This window comes from Rhipicephalus microplus, chromosome 1 (genome assembly GCF_043290135.1).
Source record: "Rhipicephalus microplus isolate Deutch F79 chromosome 1, USDA_Rmic, whole genome shotgun sequence".
Lineage (NCBI taxonomy): Eukaryota > Metazoa > Arthropoda > Arachnida > Ixodida > Ixodidae > Rhipicephalus > Rhipicephalus microplus.
Genome location: NC_134700.1, coordinates 199,921,572 through 199,941,531, shown reverse-complemented (window position 1 = coordinate 199,941,531; position 19,960 = coordinate 199,921,572). Strand labels below are relative to the sequence as shown.

General features: G+C 42.2%; 1 protein-coding gene across 5 annotated transcripts in view; it reads left to right on the top strand.

Annotated features, from left to right (window-relative positions):
• Prp40 (pre-mRNA processing factor 40) overlaps window positions 1-19,577 on the top strand; it is a 66,981-nt gene extending 47,404 nt beyond the window's left edge. Inside the window, exons 18-25 of one of the 5 annotated variants that reach the window (XM_075890066.1) lie at window positions 1,053-1,073; window positions 10,781-10,876; window positions 11,540-11,623; window positions 13,298-13,388; window positions 14,329-14,381; window positions 15,183-15,356; window positions 16,194-16,228; window positions 19,456-19,577. In XM_075890066.1, the coding sequence (XP_075746181.1) occupies window positions 1,053-1,073; window positions 10,781-10,876; window positions 11,540-11,623; window positions 13,298-13,388; window positions 14,329-14,381; window positions 15,183-15,356; window positions 16,194-16,208 (534 nt within the window). In that variant the 3' untranslated portion in view covers window positions 16,209-16,228; window positions 19,456-19,577. Of the gene's footprint in view, window positions 1-1,052; window positions 1,074-10,780; window positions 10,881-11,539; window positions 11,624-13,297; window positions 13,389-14,328; window positions 14,382-15,182; window positions 15,357-16,193; window positions 16,229-19,455 lie in introns of all 5 variants that reach the window. The other 4 variants (XM_075890072.1, XM_075890044.1, XM_037412547.2 and 1 more) reach the window with 4 other exon arrangements.
• The last annotated feature ends 383 nt before the right edge of the window (window positions 19,578-19,960 follow it).

Sequence of the window (19,960 nt, the reverse complement as noted above, 5' to 3'; positions counted from 1 at the left end):
CTTGCGTAATGACATTCAGTTTTTGTGGGAGCTTTCAGACATTGCAGTTGCGTCGATTGGCAGCTGTTTGTTGAGTGGTTTTGAGAAAATAAAGGAGGCGTTACACAAGTCCCGTTATAAATTGGCAATCGTGCCTTGCAAGTTTATGTGTCTTTTTTATTAGGCAACTGATTTTGCTGTCATCATGTATTTGATGCAGCTAGCATTTTATTCAATTGCGGCGGATTGTGCGCCAGTACACGCAGTCACGTTTCGTTCACAGAATTTTCCTTTCTTCGGAGAATTTTCGCCTGTCATGTTGAGCCAAAAAGAAAAAGGGAGTTTTCGAGATACATCAGGGAGTTTCAGGAGTGGTTAAATTCTCCTATGACGACCGATAATTAGCAGTCACAGTGCACCTTCATCTGCTGTAATTGGTTCTGGCGCATGCACCACACAAGCATAGCCTTTAAGATTTGTTTCTGATATTTACACAGAGCAATATCCAGTTTACCAGTGGTGTTGAAGTTGAAGCCCCCAATGTGTAGTGTACTAACGGCATAGGAATTAATTATGTCATGCTTTTGTTGTGCAGCAGAGGAGGGAGTAGTCATGATTTCAATAGTCGGTAGTACGTGAGACATGTGTAATTATAGCTTGTGTGTGCGTGGATGGGGGCAGAAATTAGTACTGTTGTGCAGAGAAATATGCTGGGAATTTCGTCAACACTTGCAGGGAAAAATCCCCGAAATATGGAATTTTCATGTCTCTGAATGGGAATTCTTTGGCGTAGTATGGAGCATCACTGAGTACACGATACCATTCACAGTGTTTCATCATTTTTTAACGAAAAGAAGCACCTGGTAGCAAAAAATACAACGCAAATAACGCACACCAATGACAAGCATTTTTCGAACATCATAACATAATTATTATTGTTGTCTTAGGAGTAAACAGTGGCAGTCATGTGCAGGAGCAGTCGAAAAAAAATTTAATTATTGCAATGATGCTAAGAAATTTAAGTATCCTGTAGGCTAAACTGCTGAGGTGCCATTTCTTATTTAACTTTTCAGGATGACGACATTCGATACGATGTAAGCAAGTTCGTGCTATCATGATGTGTTTTTATAAAAACAAGGAAAAAGCACTCTACATCGGAGATTGAAATATGGAACCATTATTGTCCTTGTAATTTCGTAAGCCTAGAAAATTTTCTTTGTCAGAGTGACAAAATTAATTAATCTTGTCATGTGCACAAGCTTATCACTTTTAAATTGCACCGGAAGTGCTATTTATTGCACATTTGCTAAGTATGCTTGGCAAAAAAGCTTACTGTTTCTTGTTGGCCTGCATCCACGAGCCCCCTTGTTGTTACCTACATTAGCAGTATAATTGCTGCCATCTTGTCATTCAGAAGCATCTAAGTGTGCCTTCGTGCCCTTCTTTCCAAGCCCATCTACAGTGCTGACCACGGTGTAACTACTGCTACTGAACAAGTGTCATGCTGGTATTGTGACTTTACCATTGACTGGAAAAAGAAGGTTACATAATATCTTGCATGAAAATGCTTCTCGTCAATATGTGTATGCATTTGTGGACAGTTCATCATAGAGTAGTTTGTGAAATTCCAAGGTTAAACACAGTATTGGCAGCACAAGTGATACATGCTAGACAATGATGGTGAAAAGTCTCAAAAGTGGTTCATGTGCATAATGTATTTTAGAGGCTGCAACAGGCAGAGGATGATGATGCCATTGTATGTGTCGTTTTGCAGTTTTTCCTGCCAAAATACAGTATGGTAGTGTGCTATGATTCCTGTTATGCAGGTAAATACAGTAAAAGCTCGTTAATTTGACACCCGTTAATTCAGAAATTCGGATGATTCGGGCGGCTCTATTGGTCCCGGCCAAAGTGCATGTTAATCTATGGGACCAAACCTTCATTATTTCGTCGGAATTCGGCTCCGCACCGCTTAATTCGGACAAATGCTGACGGCTGCTGCTACACAAAAGTGTGATAAAGCAGCGCTGGCACCACTGGAGCGAAACCGAAACCTGAGTGGCATCGCCATCATCATCAACTAGTGGGGGCGATCGCAGCGTCACCGAACGTCGGCGTCTTCTTTCTTCTCCACTCAGCGTCTCCGACGCGATTTTCCCTTGTGTTGTCGTGTCGGAACCATCTCTTCTTGCAGAGTTCTCTTTTCCTTCCATTGTGACCGTATTTGCATGCCACCACCATCGTGCGTTACAGTGATGGCAACGCCGAAAAAGCGGCAGAACTACGACGCGAAGAACTTGGCGATTAAAGTGGAAATTTTGGAAGCACTGAAGAACGGCGAATCGCGACAGCAGATTATGACCAAGTACAACGTGAAGCGGAGCACGTTGGGAAGGTACGTGAAAAATGAACAACAGATTCGACAAGCCTTCGAAAGCGAGAAGTTTCATGCCTCTGGAAAGCGGTTGCGAACCGCAGCTCATCCCCAGCTCGAAGAAGCTTTGCTCCGGTGGATTACTGACTGTCGCAACGCGCATCTGCCTTTGAGCGGACCTCTCATCATGGCGCAAGGTGAGAAGTACGCTGCAATGATGAACATTGAATCGTTCAAAGCGTCAGAAGGGTGGTTTGCGAGGTTTCGAGAGAGACACGAACTTGTCTTCAGGAGTGTGTGCGGCGAAAAGGCCAGTGTTGACGAAAGCGTGACCACCGAGTGGAGAAATGTGAAGCTGCTGGAGCACATCGCCGCATATGAACCACGTGACGTGTTCAATGCAGATGAAACTGCTCTATTTTTCAGACCTCTGCCCGACAAGACGGTGACTTTCAAAGGGGACGCGTGCATTGGTGGCAAGAAGTGCGAGCAAAGGATAACTGTGCTTCTTGCCGCCAGTATGACTGGCACGGAGCGCTTGCCACTACTTGTCGTCGGGAAGGCGCTTAAGCCACGTTGTTTTAAGAACGTCAAAAGCCTTCCTGCCGAGTACGCAGCGAACAGGAAGGCATGGATGACATCGGACATTTTTCGCGGCTGGCTGCAGCAGTTGGACCGGCACTTCACGTCGAAGGACCGCAAGATAATTATGGTTGTTGACAACTGCAGTGCCCATAACTGTACAGTTGAACTGAAGAGCATCAAAGTAGTTTTTTTGCCGCCCAACACTACGTCTGCTTTTCAGCTGATGGACCAGGGTAGCATTCACTACGTGAAGTCGAAGTACCGCAAGCACCTGCTAGAGCGAATGATCCTATGCTCAGAAGCTGGAAAGTTGTATCAAGTGGACTTACTCGGCGCACTGCATATCATTGCCCATGTGTGGAAAAACACTCCGCCGCAAGTCATCGCCTACTGTTTTCGGCACAGTGGTTTTGTGAGGCCCGAGCATGCAGCAGTAGCTGACGATGGCATCGAGGAGGTGTCAGCCGAGTCCACCGACAATGACTGCCCGACTTTCGATGCTGTCCTTCCCACAGATGTGACCTTTCAGGACTACATCGCGATTGATCATGGTGTCGCCACGATTGGTCTCCTGACCGATCAAGAGATTATTAATGATGTCACGGGCGCCCATGAAGACCATGATTCCGACGAAGAATCATGCGAGCAGATACAGCCGCGACCTCATCGCACCTCACGGGAAGTCCCGGAGGCGCTGTTAATATTAGAGGACGCGTGCCTGAATACTCCCGACAGCTTGCGTGCTGTTGGCCATTTGGAACAGTTAAGAAAAATTGTGATGTCAGCCGGAATCTGTGCGAAAATGCAGGCGACAATTAAAAAATACTTCAACAAATAAAGGTATGCTTCTGCAGCTTGATTTTAAATGTTGTTTTCCCTGTTGTTTAAAATGTTGTTTTAAATGTTGTGTTCATTCGTTAATTCAGCATTCGGTTAATTCGGACAGTTTTTCCGGTCCCGTGAAATCCAAATTAACGAGCTTTTACTGTATGGCATCAGCTACCTAAAGAAGCTTTACATGAAAATGATGAAAATAAGTTGATCATGGTGTGCACGCATACTGGAGGATGCATTGATAAACACATTATTGAAGAGAGGCTATGCATAAATGGTTATTTAAATTACTGTTAACAGTTTCAGAAGAACAATAAGGCACACATTTTTTTTTACATATGCGTTTATTGTCCTTCTATTCTAAAATTGGGTTCGACTTTGGCACGGTGCACTGAACTGGTGTTGCAAAAGTTCAGATGGTTCAAGCATGGTCATGTGGTGCGTGTGCAGTGTGCTTGTAGCTCCACTTCTTCGTTTTTCTGTTTTAGATGCGAAGCAGCTTTTGCCCGGGACTGTGCCTGTCTCTTGGCGAATGTTCGTTCGCCCACCACCCATGTGCCAACTCTCCTACCTCTCCTCGCGTGAACGCGTGGAGGTTGGGTGAAGGAGTTGGCAGAGCGCTGCCTTCACTTCGTTTCTCCTCTCCCGTTTATCTCTCCGTCACAGCCATGCGCTTGTATATATTGCTGCACACGCTCGCTTCGTTACGCTCTCCTAGCAGCGTTGGGGGTTCACTTTGCAGCGTACACACGGTGATACACACAAATGGAAGGGGGGGGGGGTGAATAACATAAGCAGTACACAACATATACACAACTCTACACTCAAATGAAACATACGCAGAAACATACAAATGGAAACACGAGCCAGCGCTACTTTGCATCCCCACATGGTTCCCTTTAGTGGGATGGTAGTGTGATTTTTTAATAGAGTGCACTTGTGCAGGCTTGTGGTCTGCTGTGGGCTTCTTGCATTGGGAAGGAAATATGCTGGAGACGATTTCCCAGCCTTTACCTTCTGCACAGTTTGTATTTGGATGCGATCTTCCACTGCCAAACATGCACTTCTCAAAACATTTATGGAGCATATCGACTCAAACAACGAATGCAAAGAGACAGTGTGTGATGTACTGCACCTGCAGTAGTTTCCTTAGTTAACAAAAAGTTGGTGTTTGTGGGGGCCAAACAGGATCCTTGCTGCTACAACAACCTGCAGACAATAACTACGAAACTTCAGACATTGGTGATGACACTGCAATTGTTGCTATACTTGATTGCCCCATTCTCTGTTCTGGGGCTTGTCTGCTGCATGCACTTACTCACTCTTTTACCTGGATGTTAAAAAAATACAATGGACTCGAGCTTACCGCCACAAGTTACTGCTGATGTGCACCAATTCACTCGCCAGCTGTCGCTTTGAATTCCTCGCTGCTGTGCGCAACTGTCACACCGGTTTCGTGCCGAGTAACAATCAGCCGCATAAAAAAGAAAAATAAATAAAATAGAAGGAACAAAACACCAGGGACAAGAAACGAAAGTGAAATGGGTGCGCCACATTTCATGTTCTCAGATGGGTCTTAGGTGGATCTCAGTGTGCATCCATCTGAGACCCATCTCGGATGGGTGCATCCTATCCACAAGTGGCATACTTCACAAGTGGCATCACATTTCCAATCCATTACATCCCATGATTGATGCCATGTTTTTAGCATCAGCTGCTTGCTTTCAAACTGCATCACATTGACACCATTGCACCACAGTGAAACCACGGCGCAAAAAACGTACAGAAGTTCTCTGCGCAGCAGTGGTACCGCTCGTGCACTGAACTGCAATCTAGGACTGTGGTGTTGTGCATTGTGAGCAGGTTTAGGAAGTGCAGGTGAATCGGATAAACCTTTAGTGGACAGGGAACATGATGCATGTGCATTGCAGATGTTGAGGGAAACTATTTCTTTCATTCACACAAATCTAAGCAGCAGCTATCATTCCGCAAATGAAATTCACTTCAGAAGTAGTTGGTGAGTTTGATGTCTAATTGCTCATAAAGGCTACGATGCGACGCTGTGGAACAAGGATGACAACCTTGGGCTTGGACTTCCAAAACATCTAACCAAAGCTTAAGTGCATGTACTCCTTGATGTAGCAACTTTTAACAGGGCGTAGACATATTGCACATGCTATGCAGGAAAAGAGAAGTTTATTGATATTTCAGTTCATTAATTTAACCTGCGAGATTGAAGATTCCCTCTAGAGACTTTCAAAGAAGCTGACCGTTGTTGAAAAGTGAGTTACCTTTAGCAAAGCAATTCTTTGAAGTGTGTGGCCGTACAATAAATTTCTTTATGCAAGACGCTGGCATAATGGAGGCTTGTAATGAAACGGGTCGCTAAAGCAAGAGTCACCATCTTAGCTTGGCTGCGGTAAAATGCTGCTTCTACAGCAAATGTGGTTAGAGCCAAGCAATCCTCCAAAGTCTGCTATCTTCTTCATTTCTCTTTTTTTGTTATATAAGCCACACAGCTAATTCGTTTTAATGTTTTATATATTATATTTCAACATAACGGGGTGCAACATAATAAGCGAGTTTTGTGCCTTCTTAAAAAAAAGTAGTGAGGGGTCTGTTGGAATTCAGTGTTTTCTGATAATTTTACTGGCTACATAGTATGTCTGCTTGAGAGGCACAGTCCTGGGCAAGCACTTTGGTAATCAATCACTGCAGCGCTTTAGTTTTTTTTTGTGACAAACATTTTCTCTACAGTGAATGACGAGAGAGTAACAATATTACTAGAACCACCCACTCTTGTTACCTCACACACACATTCAAAAAGTAATGTCCTGTTGAGAGCTATGGTAGGTTCTTGGATTCATTGCTTTTCCGCTTGAGGGGAGTTAGGAGTTGAAAAACGCAAGTTTTTTTTTTCTTTTCAAAATTACATATTTTTTGTTTTTGTTTGCTTTCAGAAGGTTAGCTCCTCTACTTTCGCGATAAAAAAAAAACTGAATGTTGTAATTAAGGTCAAAGAAGGCTAAAATTGCTTTTAAAGTGCACAAACTGGCTACTAAAAACTAAAGCGAGTTGATTGTCTAAAGTTATCTGGAAATTTTTGCCTGGCTGCTTGCTGTTCCATTTTGCCTGAGGAGTTCACTGAAGCCACATTCTCAAAATAACCACGATTGCCAAGCTCTCATGAGTGAAGAAGTCATCTTGAAAAACATATTTTTTCTGCATAGTTGAGCTTTGAAATTCTTTTTTCTCAAGATCTATTTCTTGGCAACTTGAGTTTGGACATCATGTGTACTTCCGATTGCCTGATTGGAAGGAAATTTTGTCCACAAATTTCTTCAAATGTGAAGGTTGCAAGTATCTCCTTTAAAACGATAGATATTTATTCAAATGTGAAAAATGCAAATATCTCCTTTAAAACTTGATAGATATCACCTGCACAATTATTAAGAACCTAAGGTAATCAATTAGTACGAGTTGAGGATTAAAAAAGTTTTCACATTACAATTTTTCTTGTTCATTTAAGTGTCTTATACACACCTTCTTTACAGTTATTTGCATTCTACAGTTCATGTGGAGCAATATGAGCCAGTAACGTCTAATAACCATAAAAGTTTAGTGGCATAAAAAGTTGGTCCATCATGAAATATACTTCACATATTGTCATGGCATAAAACGAAAGCTGTGTAGCATACTATAAAACTAGTTACATATTTGAAGTCAGCATAGAAGCCTATATATACAGCAAAAGTTTCGTTGTCATAGGGTACAGATTAACACAGATTTTCTTTTTTTTTTTTTTTCAAATCGTATCTCCTTTTAAGGGATAGCTAGATAAGAAAAATGAGAAGGGGGCGTTAGAATAACCGACTTTGGAAATGTGACACTGTCATGTAGGTTTGAGAAGTGAGTACTAAATGAATGTAATGACTTTGCTCGTATATACTGTCATTCTTGCATTTGTTTGTTATAATTCACAATGAGTTTGTGAGCAATTAGTTTAAAGCTGTTACCTGATGCAGGTATCCTGTATGCTGTCCCTATTGATTGTTTTTCTGGTAATGCATTTGTCATAAGCATATTGTGTACCTCGAAAATTCGCATTGATGCAGTGTATGTTTTAGTTTTCGAGTGGACCTTACATTTCAGCTTAATGTAGCTGTTGAAACTCGCATTAACATCCACTGAAACCTTTTGCTAGAAATGAAAGTGGGCAGAAATTGATAATTAGTGATACCTTTAAAAGCTTTAAGCTCAATTACCCAAGACCAGCCTAAAATTGAGTAAGTAATTCATGTACAACAGTTCTTGTGTAATACTGTGGCCTTTGAAAATTTCATTCTTTGCAAAAATGCACTTGGGTTTGAGGTAAGGTGCATTGTATGAGAGCAAGTAGTAAATAAATATCAAGAGGAGAACACGATTCGCATATTACAGCTTCAATAATTTAAGTTGGAATATGCTCTGAGCGGGCACTTAAAAAAAATGTTGCAACATTCTGTTATTTTTAGCCTCTGCATCATTTGTTTTTTCATTAGCCTTTATTGGATCTAATGTTGAACATAGAACCTTTTCTATTGCAAATGACCAGTGTCTTTCTGTAAGAACTGGCTGTTACTTCACTATTCGTTAATTACTGTGCTCATTGTGTGCTGCCACTCACTCTCTTTTTCAATGCACGTGGTACTAAATATGAAGTTTTCTTTTGTACCAAAAGGTATGTCTTGTTACCTACTGCAGATGAAACAGATCAAAGCAGTGCAGGCTACAAAAATGCATCCTTATTGTTGAAAACATGTTACTAACACTATGAGGGTAAAAGAAACAACAAACAGTAAAACAAGAATAAATGGATTCTATTCATATGCAGCCTAACCCATTTATAACGAACTGGAAAGTGCCATAATAAACGGTTGTTATATCAGTAGTTCGTTGTACATGGACCTGCCCATAAAAACGTCCACGTAGTGGCCAAACTGTTTTTTTTTTCTGCGTATTTTTATTAAAGAGTTAAAACCCCTCCGTTGACAAGTTGGGCCTTTCCGCATGTTAAATGAGGCCTGTTGCCTCACGAGTGAATTCAACCATGTTTGCAATGCACTCACGCCGTTTCAGTGAAGCGCAGTACCACGATGTCAAACGGATCATCCCTGGCTAGTTGCGTGCAGTATGTCATTTACGTGGCTCTCGCCGTCGTATGCCACATACCTTGCAGTCCAATGTTTGCGTGTATTTGTGTGTTCTTCGCACATGCTTCACTCGGGATCGTGTTTGGGTGCAAATAGTAGCCTGAAGGAATGCGCACAAGCGGCCTCGCCCGATGCAGCAGCGATGAGCGTGCGAACAGCAGCTTGACGCACTTGTACCACCGTCACTCCGCTGAGTCTCTATCTGCCGATGATTGTGATACAGTTGCCGGCGATGAGTCATATAGGCACGTTCATTGCCACTTGCAACCTCATCATCGCTCTTTTTTTATGCTCATCTGTTTGATAATTATCCGTTACGGCATCGTCCGAACCGCGTGAAGCCGTTATCACTAATCGACCGAACTCTGCCATCACCAAAAAATGGAAAACGTTTTGCGGCACATTGTGGTATCAGCGTCGTAGTGAGCAGCATCGTAGTGAGCTTTTATGTGACAAAAGTTATCGCTTCTCGCATTTATGTTTTCTTGCATTGGAAGGCATCGTTGGTTAATCGTTGGCGGTTGTAGATGCTGAAAACGGCATCAGAAAAGTTTGCCGTGCAAAAGCTGACCACAAGTCTTCATGCTGTCTCCTCTTTCTTTTTGTTTTTTTCCGCCAAACTTCCTTTTTACTGGTGAAAAAACGACTGGAAAGTGACCTCGCTCGCGCCGTCGGAAATCTGCGTGAGATGCTCACCGCGGTCTGTGATATTTTCGTCGCAAGTGAACTGCAGCAGGGCACACGCGAGCGCGCACATATCACATGCTTGAGAATGCCTGTTTTAACAATTCTTTTGCATTGTATGCGCCATATTTTTATCGTCGCCTCGTTGAAAGTGTTCGTTGTAAGTGTAGAAGGCTTTGAAAAATGTTCACTGTATGTGGACTCAGTTTCAAAGGGTATCATAGGAAAATTGTAAGTGCACTGAAATAGGGTCGTTATAATTCATAAATCATTATATCTGGGATCGTTGTAAGTGGGTTGGACTGTATAGCATTTTAGGACTCAGTTATTTTAACTGGATGCAGAATGTGGTGAAAAAGGAGAAGGAAAAAAAACTTTTATTAATACCAGCAGTTTAGTTGGCCGGGCTAAATACTAATTATCCTATAATTTTGGGTCAGATAGTCTGTCAAGCAATATCGTGTAGTTGTTATAGACAGGGAGTCAATAGTGAATGAAGTACGACTTAAAAGCTGACACCTCAAATGTTTTAAAGGTGGGGCTCCTGACTTCTTGATGCAGAATGAAAAAGGGAGTAGCGGTGAAGGTGCTTCTGGCAACTGGTTTTCTGAGGGGTGTGTTCTTTCCCCATAGTAAATGAGAACCGTTGCTGGCTGTGTCGGTAGTAATCACTCCCTGGTGTAAGGCTACCAGCTTATTGTTGTTACGAATAATGTTGGGTTTCACAGAGTTTCGATATAACTTGAAATCTATGTCTGGCTTCTTAAATGTACTTGGATAAAAAGGTTGTGTTTCTCCTACCCTGAATGACCTCAAGAATAGCAAAGGAACACCACAACTGCTTTTGAGATTGGTTCAATGCTTGTCCACACGAAAGTATTCAATACGACTAGTAAATGGTCAGCAAGAAACGTACCTGAAGGGCTCAATTAGGATCTGCACACATGTTGCTTTTAAGCAACACATTTTCTTTCGTACTGCTCTTGACTAATCCTGCTTTTCAGCAGTCTTGTTGTTAAGTTTGCTTGGCGAGTTTTTAGCAGAAATGTTTCTGAATTAGGTGTGTGCTTGTGACTCTAGGAGTTGAAGCAATTTCTGTTGTCCTTGCTCAACAATGTGGCATGTCCTTCAGGTACGAAAGCAGTTTGAAAAGGAGCCTGCCTTTATCAACCTGAGCTTAGAATCGGAGCGGATGCGGATCTTCAAGGAATACCAGCTCACACTGGAGGCAAGTGTCATAAAGCTGGCTCTTATGCTCCCAACAGTATCTGTGTAGAGCTGCGATCAGATTGCTTACAACATAGCATGAGAATGCATTTGTAAGAGTTGTTATGTAGTGTAATAGGCATCTGAAAATTGCACTTTCGTGACCTTCCTCTGTGCATCTTAAAAGTGTTTCATTCTGCATTTGTGTCATTGACAGCGGAACAAGCTTTTAAGCACTAAGGGTGAGTGTCTACTGTGGCTGTCTTGAAAACAGTGGGATGCATTGGCAGCATACAACGTTTTGTTTACAAATGACTTAGGAGCGAAACAAAAACAGTGGTAAGAGGGTCTGCCATACAATGAATAATACTTTATTGCCTATTCATTTAAATAAGGGATTAAGAAAAGACTTAATGTTACTATACATTTAAAAACCTGACCATGTTGTCAAATGGGACCACTTGCATAGCTGCTGAAAGGGTTCAGTTGTTCATAAATTGTAAATTTTGTGTCCACCTATCCAAAATATGAGACAAACAGGAGAGTGTTCTCACAATGGGAGCCAATGACCTGCATGTCCCAGTACTGGCTTAGTCTGCTGTGCTGTGCATCCAAGCCTGAATTGCCAACTCTTAAGGCACGGTAATGCTGAATGCATAGTCAGTCAGAGCATTTGGTTTTGCAGGAAGCATGCAGTCACCGCCATAGTCGGTCGAAAAAGCACAGCAAGAAGATGAAAAAGAACAAGAAACGTTCCAGATCTCGTTCGGTATGTCATCTTTAGTTACCACAATAGTTTATTAATGTGTTTTTTGGAAAAGACTGGTGCTAGCTTTTGTTCAAAGCTTGAACCACTGGCGCTTTGGACTGTGTAAAAAAACGTGGCTGATCCCCCTATCTAGGAATCAGTATAACACTAAAGTGAAATGCGTCTTCACAGGAGTAGTTGAGCATTTATTGTGCATTGTTCTAGCAGCAGCAACAAATCGCAAAGTAACAGCAAGCAGCTTGAAACTTGCAACACACTCCTCAGGCAGAGAGCACGCACGAAATCAGCATACACAGGTGGAGCGCAGACTAACAACTGTCACAGTTCAACACGCAAAGCATGCTGTTCAAACAGAGAGAAAAGTGCACGAAACGAGCGCACAGGTTGCGCGAACAACTGTCATAATTCTTACTTTGTCGTGTATCAGCAACTTTCGTAAATGCGGCCGCGGCCGGGAGCAGTGATCTTTGTGTCCTCTCCCGAATTGCGGGTTTGATAAGTGCGTGCGCAAGAGAGACCACGCTCCGTGGAGGCGATAACCTTTAGAGCGCACCCAAAGCTACGAAACGCGAGCCCGTTGTGCCTTCGCTACTGATAATGAAAACAAGGCAAAGTTTCGGAGCTCTAAGAACTACCAAACAGTGTATGGTGTGTATAAATAACTTGCCGGTAGCATTCTCGACAACGTAAGCCCTGTGGCATAGTGGTTAGCACCGTGCGCTGCGAATCGAGAGGTTGCTGGTTTGACGTCACGCGACAGAATCTTTCCTTCTCGCCTTTTTTCTTTGAAATCTGTTGGTATATATTTTACGTCATATTCGTGGTGAAAATACGTCAGCGGAGTCGTGGTGGACCTCGGCATAAAACACCAACGTGCTGAAAGAAACCTTGCTTTTCAAAGTGTAATACAAAAATGGCCAAAATACCACGTCTGCAACACAAGCAGATGCATCACAAAAAGGAAGGAAGCAATAGGTTGACATCTTTAGTACGGAATGTCAAAAAAAGAAGCACCTCTACAGTGATTATCCAGAAATAGTGCAGTACCCAGAAGATGCCCAGAATAGTATTTTTGCTGAGCTCTCAGAAATAATGATGTGACAGTGAGATTGGCAGGCATGCATTGTTTTAAATTTGTTTCAAATCTACTTGCCACCAGATGCTTGCTGTATGTATTGCAGTCGCAGTCATGGAGAGTTTAAGCATGTCAAATATTGTGCCAGTACCATTGTGTGCACCAGAATGTTAGATTAGCAGACATGGGACATGGATAGTGGCATCTTGATATATTTCGTTTATTCGTACTTATACTATACACATTCTCTTGTATTCACTGAGCGCTCTCACCGAACGATACGTTTTAAAAGACAACGTGGTTGTGATTACATTGTTGACAAAAACTTACAGTGGCAGGGAGGCAGTCTATGCCTGGTTACTGTGTCTGTCTACTTGAGCTCTGTGCCGCCTGGTATGTCATCAACATCTTGGCTGGTCGGTCATGTTTATGTCTCCGGTATATGGCACTCCCTTTGCGTCCACAAGTCTGTAGACAAACTGCAGCTCTAACGGGTGGAAGTTATGTCATGGCTTTGTTGGTTGATGCAGTCCATTTGGTTAAAAAAAGCTTTTGTATGGCAATGTCAGAGTTGTAACTTGTGCTTCTTTTTTCTTCAGGAAAGTGACTCAGACAGCTCTTCTAGATACAGAAGCAGTCGAAAAAAGAAGCGATCTCGTTCAGAGTCAGATGAATCTGAGTCAGACAGTGGCAAGTACCTGTGCTTTTCTCCGAATTCTATTCCTCTCCTGTGGACTCAACTGCTGTTTATGCAGCATTGTTACGAAAATTGTGCCTGAGCATTAATTTTATTTTGCATGTCACCTCGGAAGCCTTGCTGTAATATTTTTCATTAAGAGCATTTAATAGGATGTAAAACTATTTTGTTTGAACTGCTCCTTTCAGTCAATGTGAAAAAAAAAATCATTTGTCTGTCAAAATTGTCCAAGAAAACATCTAGTGATATAAAGTACGATGAAAAAAACTATAATGTAGAACTATGATAAATACGAAATATATACAAGAAAACTGAAAGAGTATGAGTTTTTGTCTGAAGCCTGCCATGTTTGCCTGGGTTATATGAGGAATGGTTAATGTTGGCTGTCTCTGGCTACCCACTCAACCATGTAATTGTATGTGTCTACTTTTGTGCCTCTTTCTCACTCCATAAAAAGCTTTGCATGCTGTGAATGTTTCCCATAAAGATATTGGCCTCCGATTCCCCCCTCCCTATATTTTATTATTAAATATGAAGATCTCTTCACTTGACTAGAAATGTCTTAGTGCTCTTGTACCTTCATTCTATGACTGTAAAAGGGATCAACTTTCAGCCTATATTAGACTTGTGCATAGCTTACCTGTTTTAATTTTATTGAAAAGTGTAAAGTTCAACAGTGAAGAACGAGACTTTGGTGTTTACTTTGTGTTCACTTTTGTTACTTGAACATCAGACTTTGTCTCGGGCATCACTTGTATGTATGCTTTTATTGTAGTGAGTGCATTGTTTCACAGGTGAATGTTTTGTTGACTGCTAAGACAAGATTTTTCTCCCGTGGCAGTGTCATCTGTTGATGCTTTCCTTGATCCAGAGAGTCTCTTGGAAAGCGAGTGTTTGATTGTACATATGTCACTAATCTCTTGCTTATTGCAGACTATTCAGCAAGACGAAGGAAGCGAGATCGAAAGAAGAAAAGGCAAAGCAGCGTAAGTGTGTGCTGACTTAGGATGTTGAAGTTTTTTTGAACTGGTCTTGAAACTTCAGTTGATTTTTCTGGGCTTCTTACACAACAACAATTTACTAAATTTATTCTGTAGCATATCAATTAGTCAATTAGGTGAAGAAACTTGTGGGTCAAGGTGATGCAACCCTTTAGTTTTCAGGTGTGGTGGTATTGTGATGGCCAAGCTCCTGGCCATAAGTGTGCCTGCATCTGTCTTACCTTTAGGTAGAAAAGTACAGGCAGGTTTCAAGGTCAGATAGGCTCCAAGATTAGAACTCCCACATGCAGCTTATTGCCAATCCAAGGATTGTCTCCTTTCTCTATTAGAAAAACAGTGGACATCACTGAGATTTGGACCCTGTACCTAGTAAAGATACGAGGAAGATTCTATACCATTAGAGTGCTACTGTGTTGTGTTGTATCCTGTATGCATAATGTATTTTTTTTGTTTGTGCACTTTGCTGGCGCAAATGTTACCGATACAAGCAGGCACTCAAATCATCAGAGTGACCACCAAGCCTTAATTTGCCCGGAGACCCGTAAATTGCATGGTTGACTTAAACTGTAATGACAACTACTGTAAGCAAAATTTCACAATGTTTTGAGATAGCGGGAGTACAGACAGTGATAAAATTACACTTGACAGTCGCAAGTGATTACCGCTGCTACAATGCTTAGTCAGCTTGTTTTCAAAAGTTTCCTACTGAATTGACTTTGTTGCGCCTCCTTCACTTTCCTAGAGTAATTGCCGTGTGGCACTGTGTCCTTGACATGTCATGTGTAGGCCTCATCAGATTCAGAATCGGAGCGCCGCGAAAAGAAAAAATCACGGAGATCACCGCAGCCGCCCCCGCCAGCCCCTGCTCAGCCTTCAGCAGCTGCACCAGCCGCAGCAGCAGCGAGTGGCCGTTCTCGGCGAAGTGGGAGCGCACGTGAGGAAGGCGAATTGGACCAAAAAGTGAGTGACCAAGTTGGTTGAGCGCTTCATTGTCTTTGACCTTTACTCTCTTTTGATTCAAGGATAGCTAATGGTAAGCATTTGACCATGTCTTTGATTCTTGCAGTTTGACAAGGTTTTTATTTATTGAAAGATATGTTACAGGCTCGGAGGCATTGATTAAGGGGGATTGCAATGAAATCACTAGTAAACTTCTCTGGAAAAGGGTTACAAGGCAAGTAAATCGTAAAAACCAAGAAAAATACAATGCAGAAAAATTTGCAGTGCAGTATGTAAGCGAAATTCGAGAGCACGCAGTGGTGAATTACAGCAATTCAAGGAAAAGAAAGTGTTATTCTTAATCATAAAAATAAACAAAGCCTAAAAATTAAATCATAAAACAATCTTGGGATGCTGTAGAGAGAAAATACATATCAAGTTTACCCTGAAACGTGTTAAAACCTAACTTAACCTAACATGTTGAAACCTAACGAACCTAATCTAACAGTCTGAAAGGGTGCTATCTAACTGCACACTAAATGAGTAACAATCACATGAATGTTCAGTGGCTGACATGAAACATTCTCACTGCTGGAGGTCAAATGTAGAATTTACAAGGTGCTCTCAGCAAGAAATGTGCTCTGCTTATGAGTGTGTTCTGCTAACGAAAGATAATGCCAGCATGTGCAGTGGTGACAGAAGCTAGCAATTGTCACACAGGGTAGTGCTGTGCCAATTTCGGCCATAGCTGGGGCTGTTGCTGTAAGTTGAGCTGGGGCCACAGGCAGTGGTGGTGGTTGGTGATATCTGTATTTTTCTTTTCTTGATGCTTCTTACAATGCATGCAATTACTTGCAGATCGAATACACTTGAAAACAAGCAAGCATAGACAGGTGTGTTCTCTATCAGTTAAATGTTCTGTTGTTCTGTGCAAAGATGTACGACCAAATTTGATGCATCTACAGTGTGATGTATGGGAAAGGTCAGGCTTGGTCATACATCTTCTTGCTCTTTGTTTTTCGTTAGGCTGCACAAAAAGGCCATGCACTCTGCGGTTTGCCTCTTTATCTCTAAGTACAGTACATAGTTGAAAGGTGTCATATTTGACAGACATGCATGAAATTGAGTGGAGTGCATGAATATAGTAGACGTGGAGGAAGGACAGGTGGTGGGACACTTTGTAGTTTATTACGAAGGCATACTCTCACAAATATACATACGTTAAAGGCATGTCTGGTGGCTGTTTTTCTTTTCATAATTCCTCCTCGTCGTAAACATATTGATTGAGCAGGAACACGACATTGTAGTATGTGTATTTATCCAGTAATATTGGAAATTAGTGGTATAGCGGTTATGCATAAATTCAAACAAGGCAGAATTTTAGTAGTAGATGAAGGCCTGAAGAGATGAAAAATGTTTTTACATGGTGTGTCGCTGGAGCCAACGTTTCAATATCTGGTCTTGTCTTCAACGTGCCCTGTGGAAGGCCTGTGAAATGTTGGCTCCAGTGGCAAACTGCCTGTTTGTGTTATGTAATACAGTCGAACTCCGCTACAATGAATGCGCTTGAATGAAATTTTCACTACAACGAAAAATTCACAGTTCCCCTTCGACAGTTCATAGGAGTCAATGCATAAATATTGTTGCCACAACGAACACTTTTTCTTCCGCCGTCCCGCTTCAACAAAATTTCACGATGCAATTCTAGGCTCAGATATTTATTGCTATACAGTAAACAGAGTCTTCAACATTTTCATGCATTTTCAAAACTTGAAAATACGTCGATGAAGTCTAAAACACGCGTTGGCACCACCAGAAATTTCCGCTGTTCAGCAAACATGGGTGCCGCTATTGTTCGACAGCGATGGCAATGAGACTGCCCTGCTTTTGTCTCTGGCTTGCTTTTGAGCCACAGACGATCCAAAGCTGAAGCTCAGTTGCTCAGTTCACGGTTTTCTTTCACGCAGCTGTGCGGAACGATGCCTTTTTTGATGCCAATGCATATGTGTGCTTTTCACCTATGGGCTAGCCCGAACTGCATTTCGTTCGGGCTTGCCCATAGTGGTAACTAATCAGAGCAATTGTTAGTCTGCATTATCAACAAAATCGGCTAGCCACGACTGGTGAATGATAAGAATGACATAGAATAAGGCAAAAGTCACCGCTCCATGATACCCTGATTCCATCTTGGCGTTGTCGGATACACCTTGACGGCGGACAGCTGCTGGTGTTAACGTGTTAATGCAGCTGTTTGATTCGTTCACAAAAGTGGTTGTAGGCCTTGTTTCAGCGTGCTTTTCACCATGGCCTTGTGATGCATAGATGAGAATTGCGTCGTGATGCTGCTGGGAAAGAATAGGAAGCAGCGGACACTTTTTGAATTTTGAGAATAAACGTTCCTTTGTTTTGATAGCTCAGATCAGCTATATTTTTTCGATTTAACTACAATGAAATTTTTGCTGTAATGCAATTTTTTCTGTGCCCCGTCAGTTTCGTAGTAGCGGGGTTCGACTGTAGTGGTACAGCCAGGAACATTTTTGAGGTGCACACCCTTGACTTGTGAAGTTTAGGATGGGCAGAAAGGTGTTGTTTTATGTAGATGTAAATTTCAAGAGGGGACACATTCCAGTTGTGCCAGCCCCTGGCTATACTCCCGGTACGTACCAATCCCTGGCCGAAAGTAGCGTGCATGTGCTGAATTTCTTGCTGCACTTTGCGTGTGCATTGCATGGTGCGGAAACAATTCTCGCTTTGGCACTGCAGCTGCCTTTGTAAATGGCATTTGCTGGCTGTCACTTTGAGCTTCCTAACTATAACAGGCTGTGCTACGAAAACCTGTGTAGACAGCCCATGCTTGCTGAAACAGCACGTGCAGTATTATATATAGTGAGTAGAAGAGTGTGCAGACACTGCGGGTAAGAGTCCGAAGTGAGTGGACAAGAAAGGACTAGTGCACCAAGCACTTGTCCTGTTGTACTGCATACCATATCGTTTTCTTACCCTTCTTCAGAATATAAAGGAGGCATTCACGTGAAGTTATCCACGAGGCGCGCTTGCAGTAGTCATCGTAGGAGTTCAACCTAGGTGCTTGACGGCGTGTGTTGCTTTGATATTTTTTCTCATGATAACAGATTGTCGTATGCCAGATCCTTGAATGATCACAACGATCTTGGCCAGACGTAGACATTTAGTAGTGCTGCCTGGTGGGCCAAGCTCAGTGAATACTTCCAATACTCTCATTAGGCACAGAGAATGAATTTGCCGAATTTTCCCACTATCGCCCTCAGCGTGTTAAGTCCACAGGTCACTGTGCAGTCAACATCAAGCCAATAAATACAGCACAGTTTACATTAGATGGTCAGGAAATGCAGCTGCGGAATGTATTGCTGTAAAATAAAGAACGGCACTGCAAAAGTAACAGAAGTTGTTGGGAGAGGAACGCTCCCAATGCATATTGTCCTGTCTGGTCCTTTTCCTGCTTCTGCTTCTGTTCTCGTTTTTTTGTAACAAGTATTTTACGTAGTACCGAGCAAGCCAGCTCCCAATTCCACCGGATACCTGCATTGCAGTGGTTTGACATGAAATAATCATCTCCTCAATGAGAGCAGTTACAATGAGTCATGAAAACAAAATGGCACATAGATTTAGAGAAAAATAAGTGATTTGCTGGTTCAGCTGAGATTCAAACAAAGAATATGTGAGTATGTCATCAAGTGTACGTGTGCATGTGAGTCCTTGTTTGTCTGTTTGCCTGTGTGTATGTATGTACAGTTGTCAGTAGAAGACAAACACATCCAAGGAGGGGGTGTGTAGGTTACATAATATGGTTGAGCAATGAAACTGCTTAAGTTCGTGTGTGCATATGATGGGACACAGATCATTGTATATATTGACAGAAATCATTGCCTGAAAGTAGAGTTTATGTAATTCCACATTATCCTCATCCTAATGCATTCATTTTACTTCATGTGAAGTAAGAAGGATGCACAGATGCATTCCTTTTACTTAATTGGAAGAACAGCTTTTGATTTCTTTGTATACGTTCATACTGTCTCCATTGTGTTGCGGGCAGCTTTTTCTTGCGACATTGTTCTCAGACTTTACTGTTCTTGCACAACAGTGGACCTCGGACAGTGATGTCAGCGAAGAGGAACTGGAAAAGCGGCGCAGGCAGTTACTCAAGCAGCTGGCGCAGCATAACTAACATCCTCTCACAAAATAAAAACGACCTTGAAGCTACAAGAGTCAGAAAGTGTCTGGCTTCTTTGAGGACCATGACTGTTCTCCCCCCTCCCCCCCCGCTCTCTGTGTTTGGTGTTGTTTTTGTTGTTGTATGCCACAAAACGTACAGTCAAGTGTCATGTCGCAGATTCATGCCCTACATGAAAATGCAGATGGCTGTCATTAAACGGAAGCTGAAGGGGCTGGAAAATATGTTTTGTTTGGCAGCAATGTCATTTACTGAAAGATGAAATAATGGTGCATAATTCAAGGGTGAAACCAGTACTATTTCAGGTAGTTGTACAAGTTAAGCATCAGTTCTGTTTAAAAGATTTTCATCGAGTCTACTGCATGTCCATCACATGCCATTTTTGTCTGATCACGTAAGCTTGCGTTTGCCATGG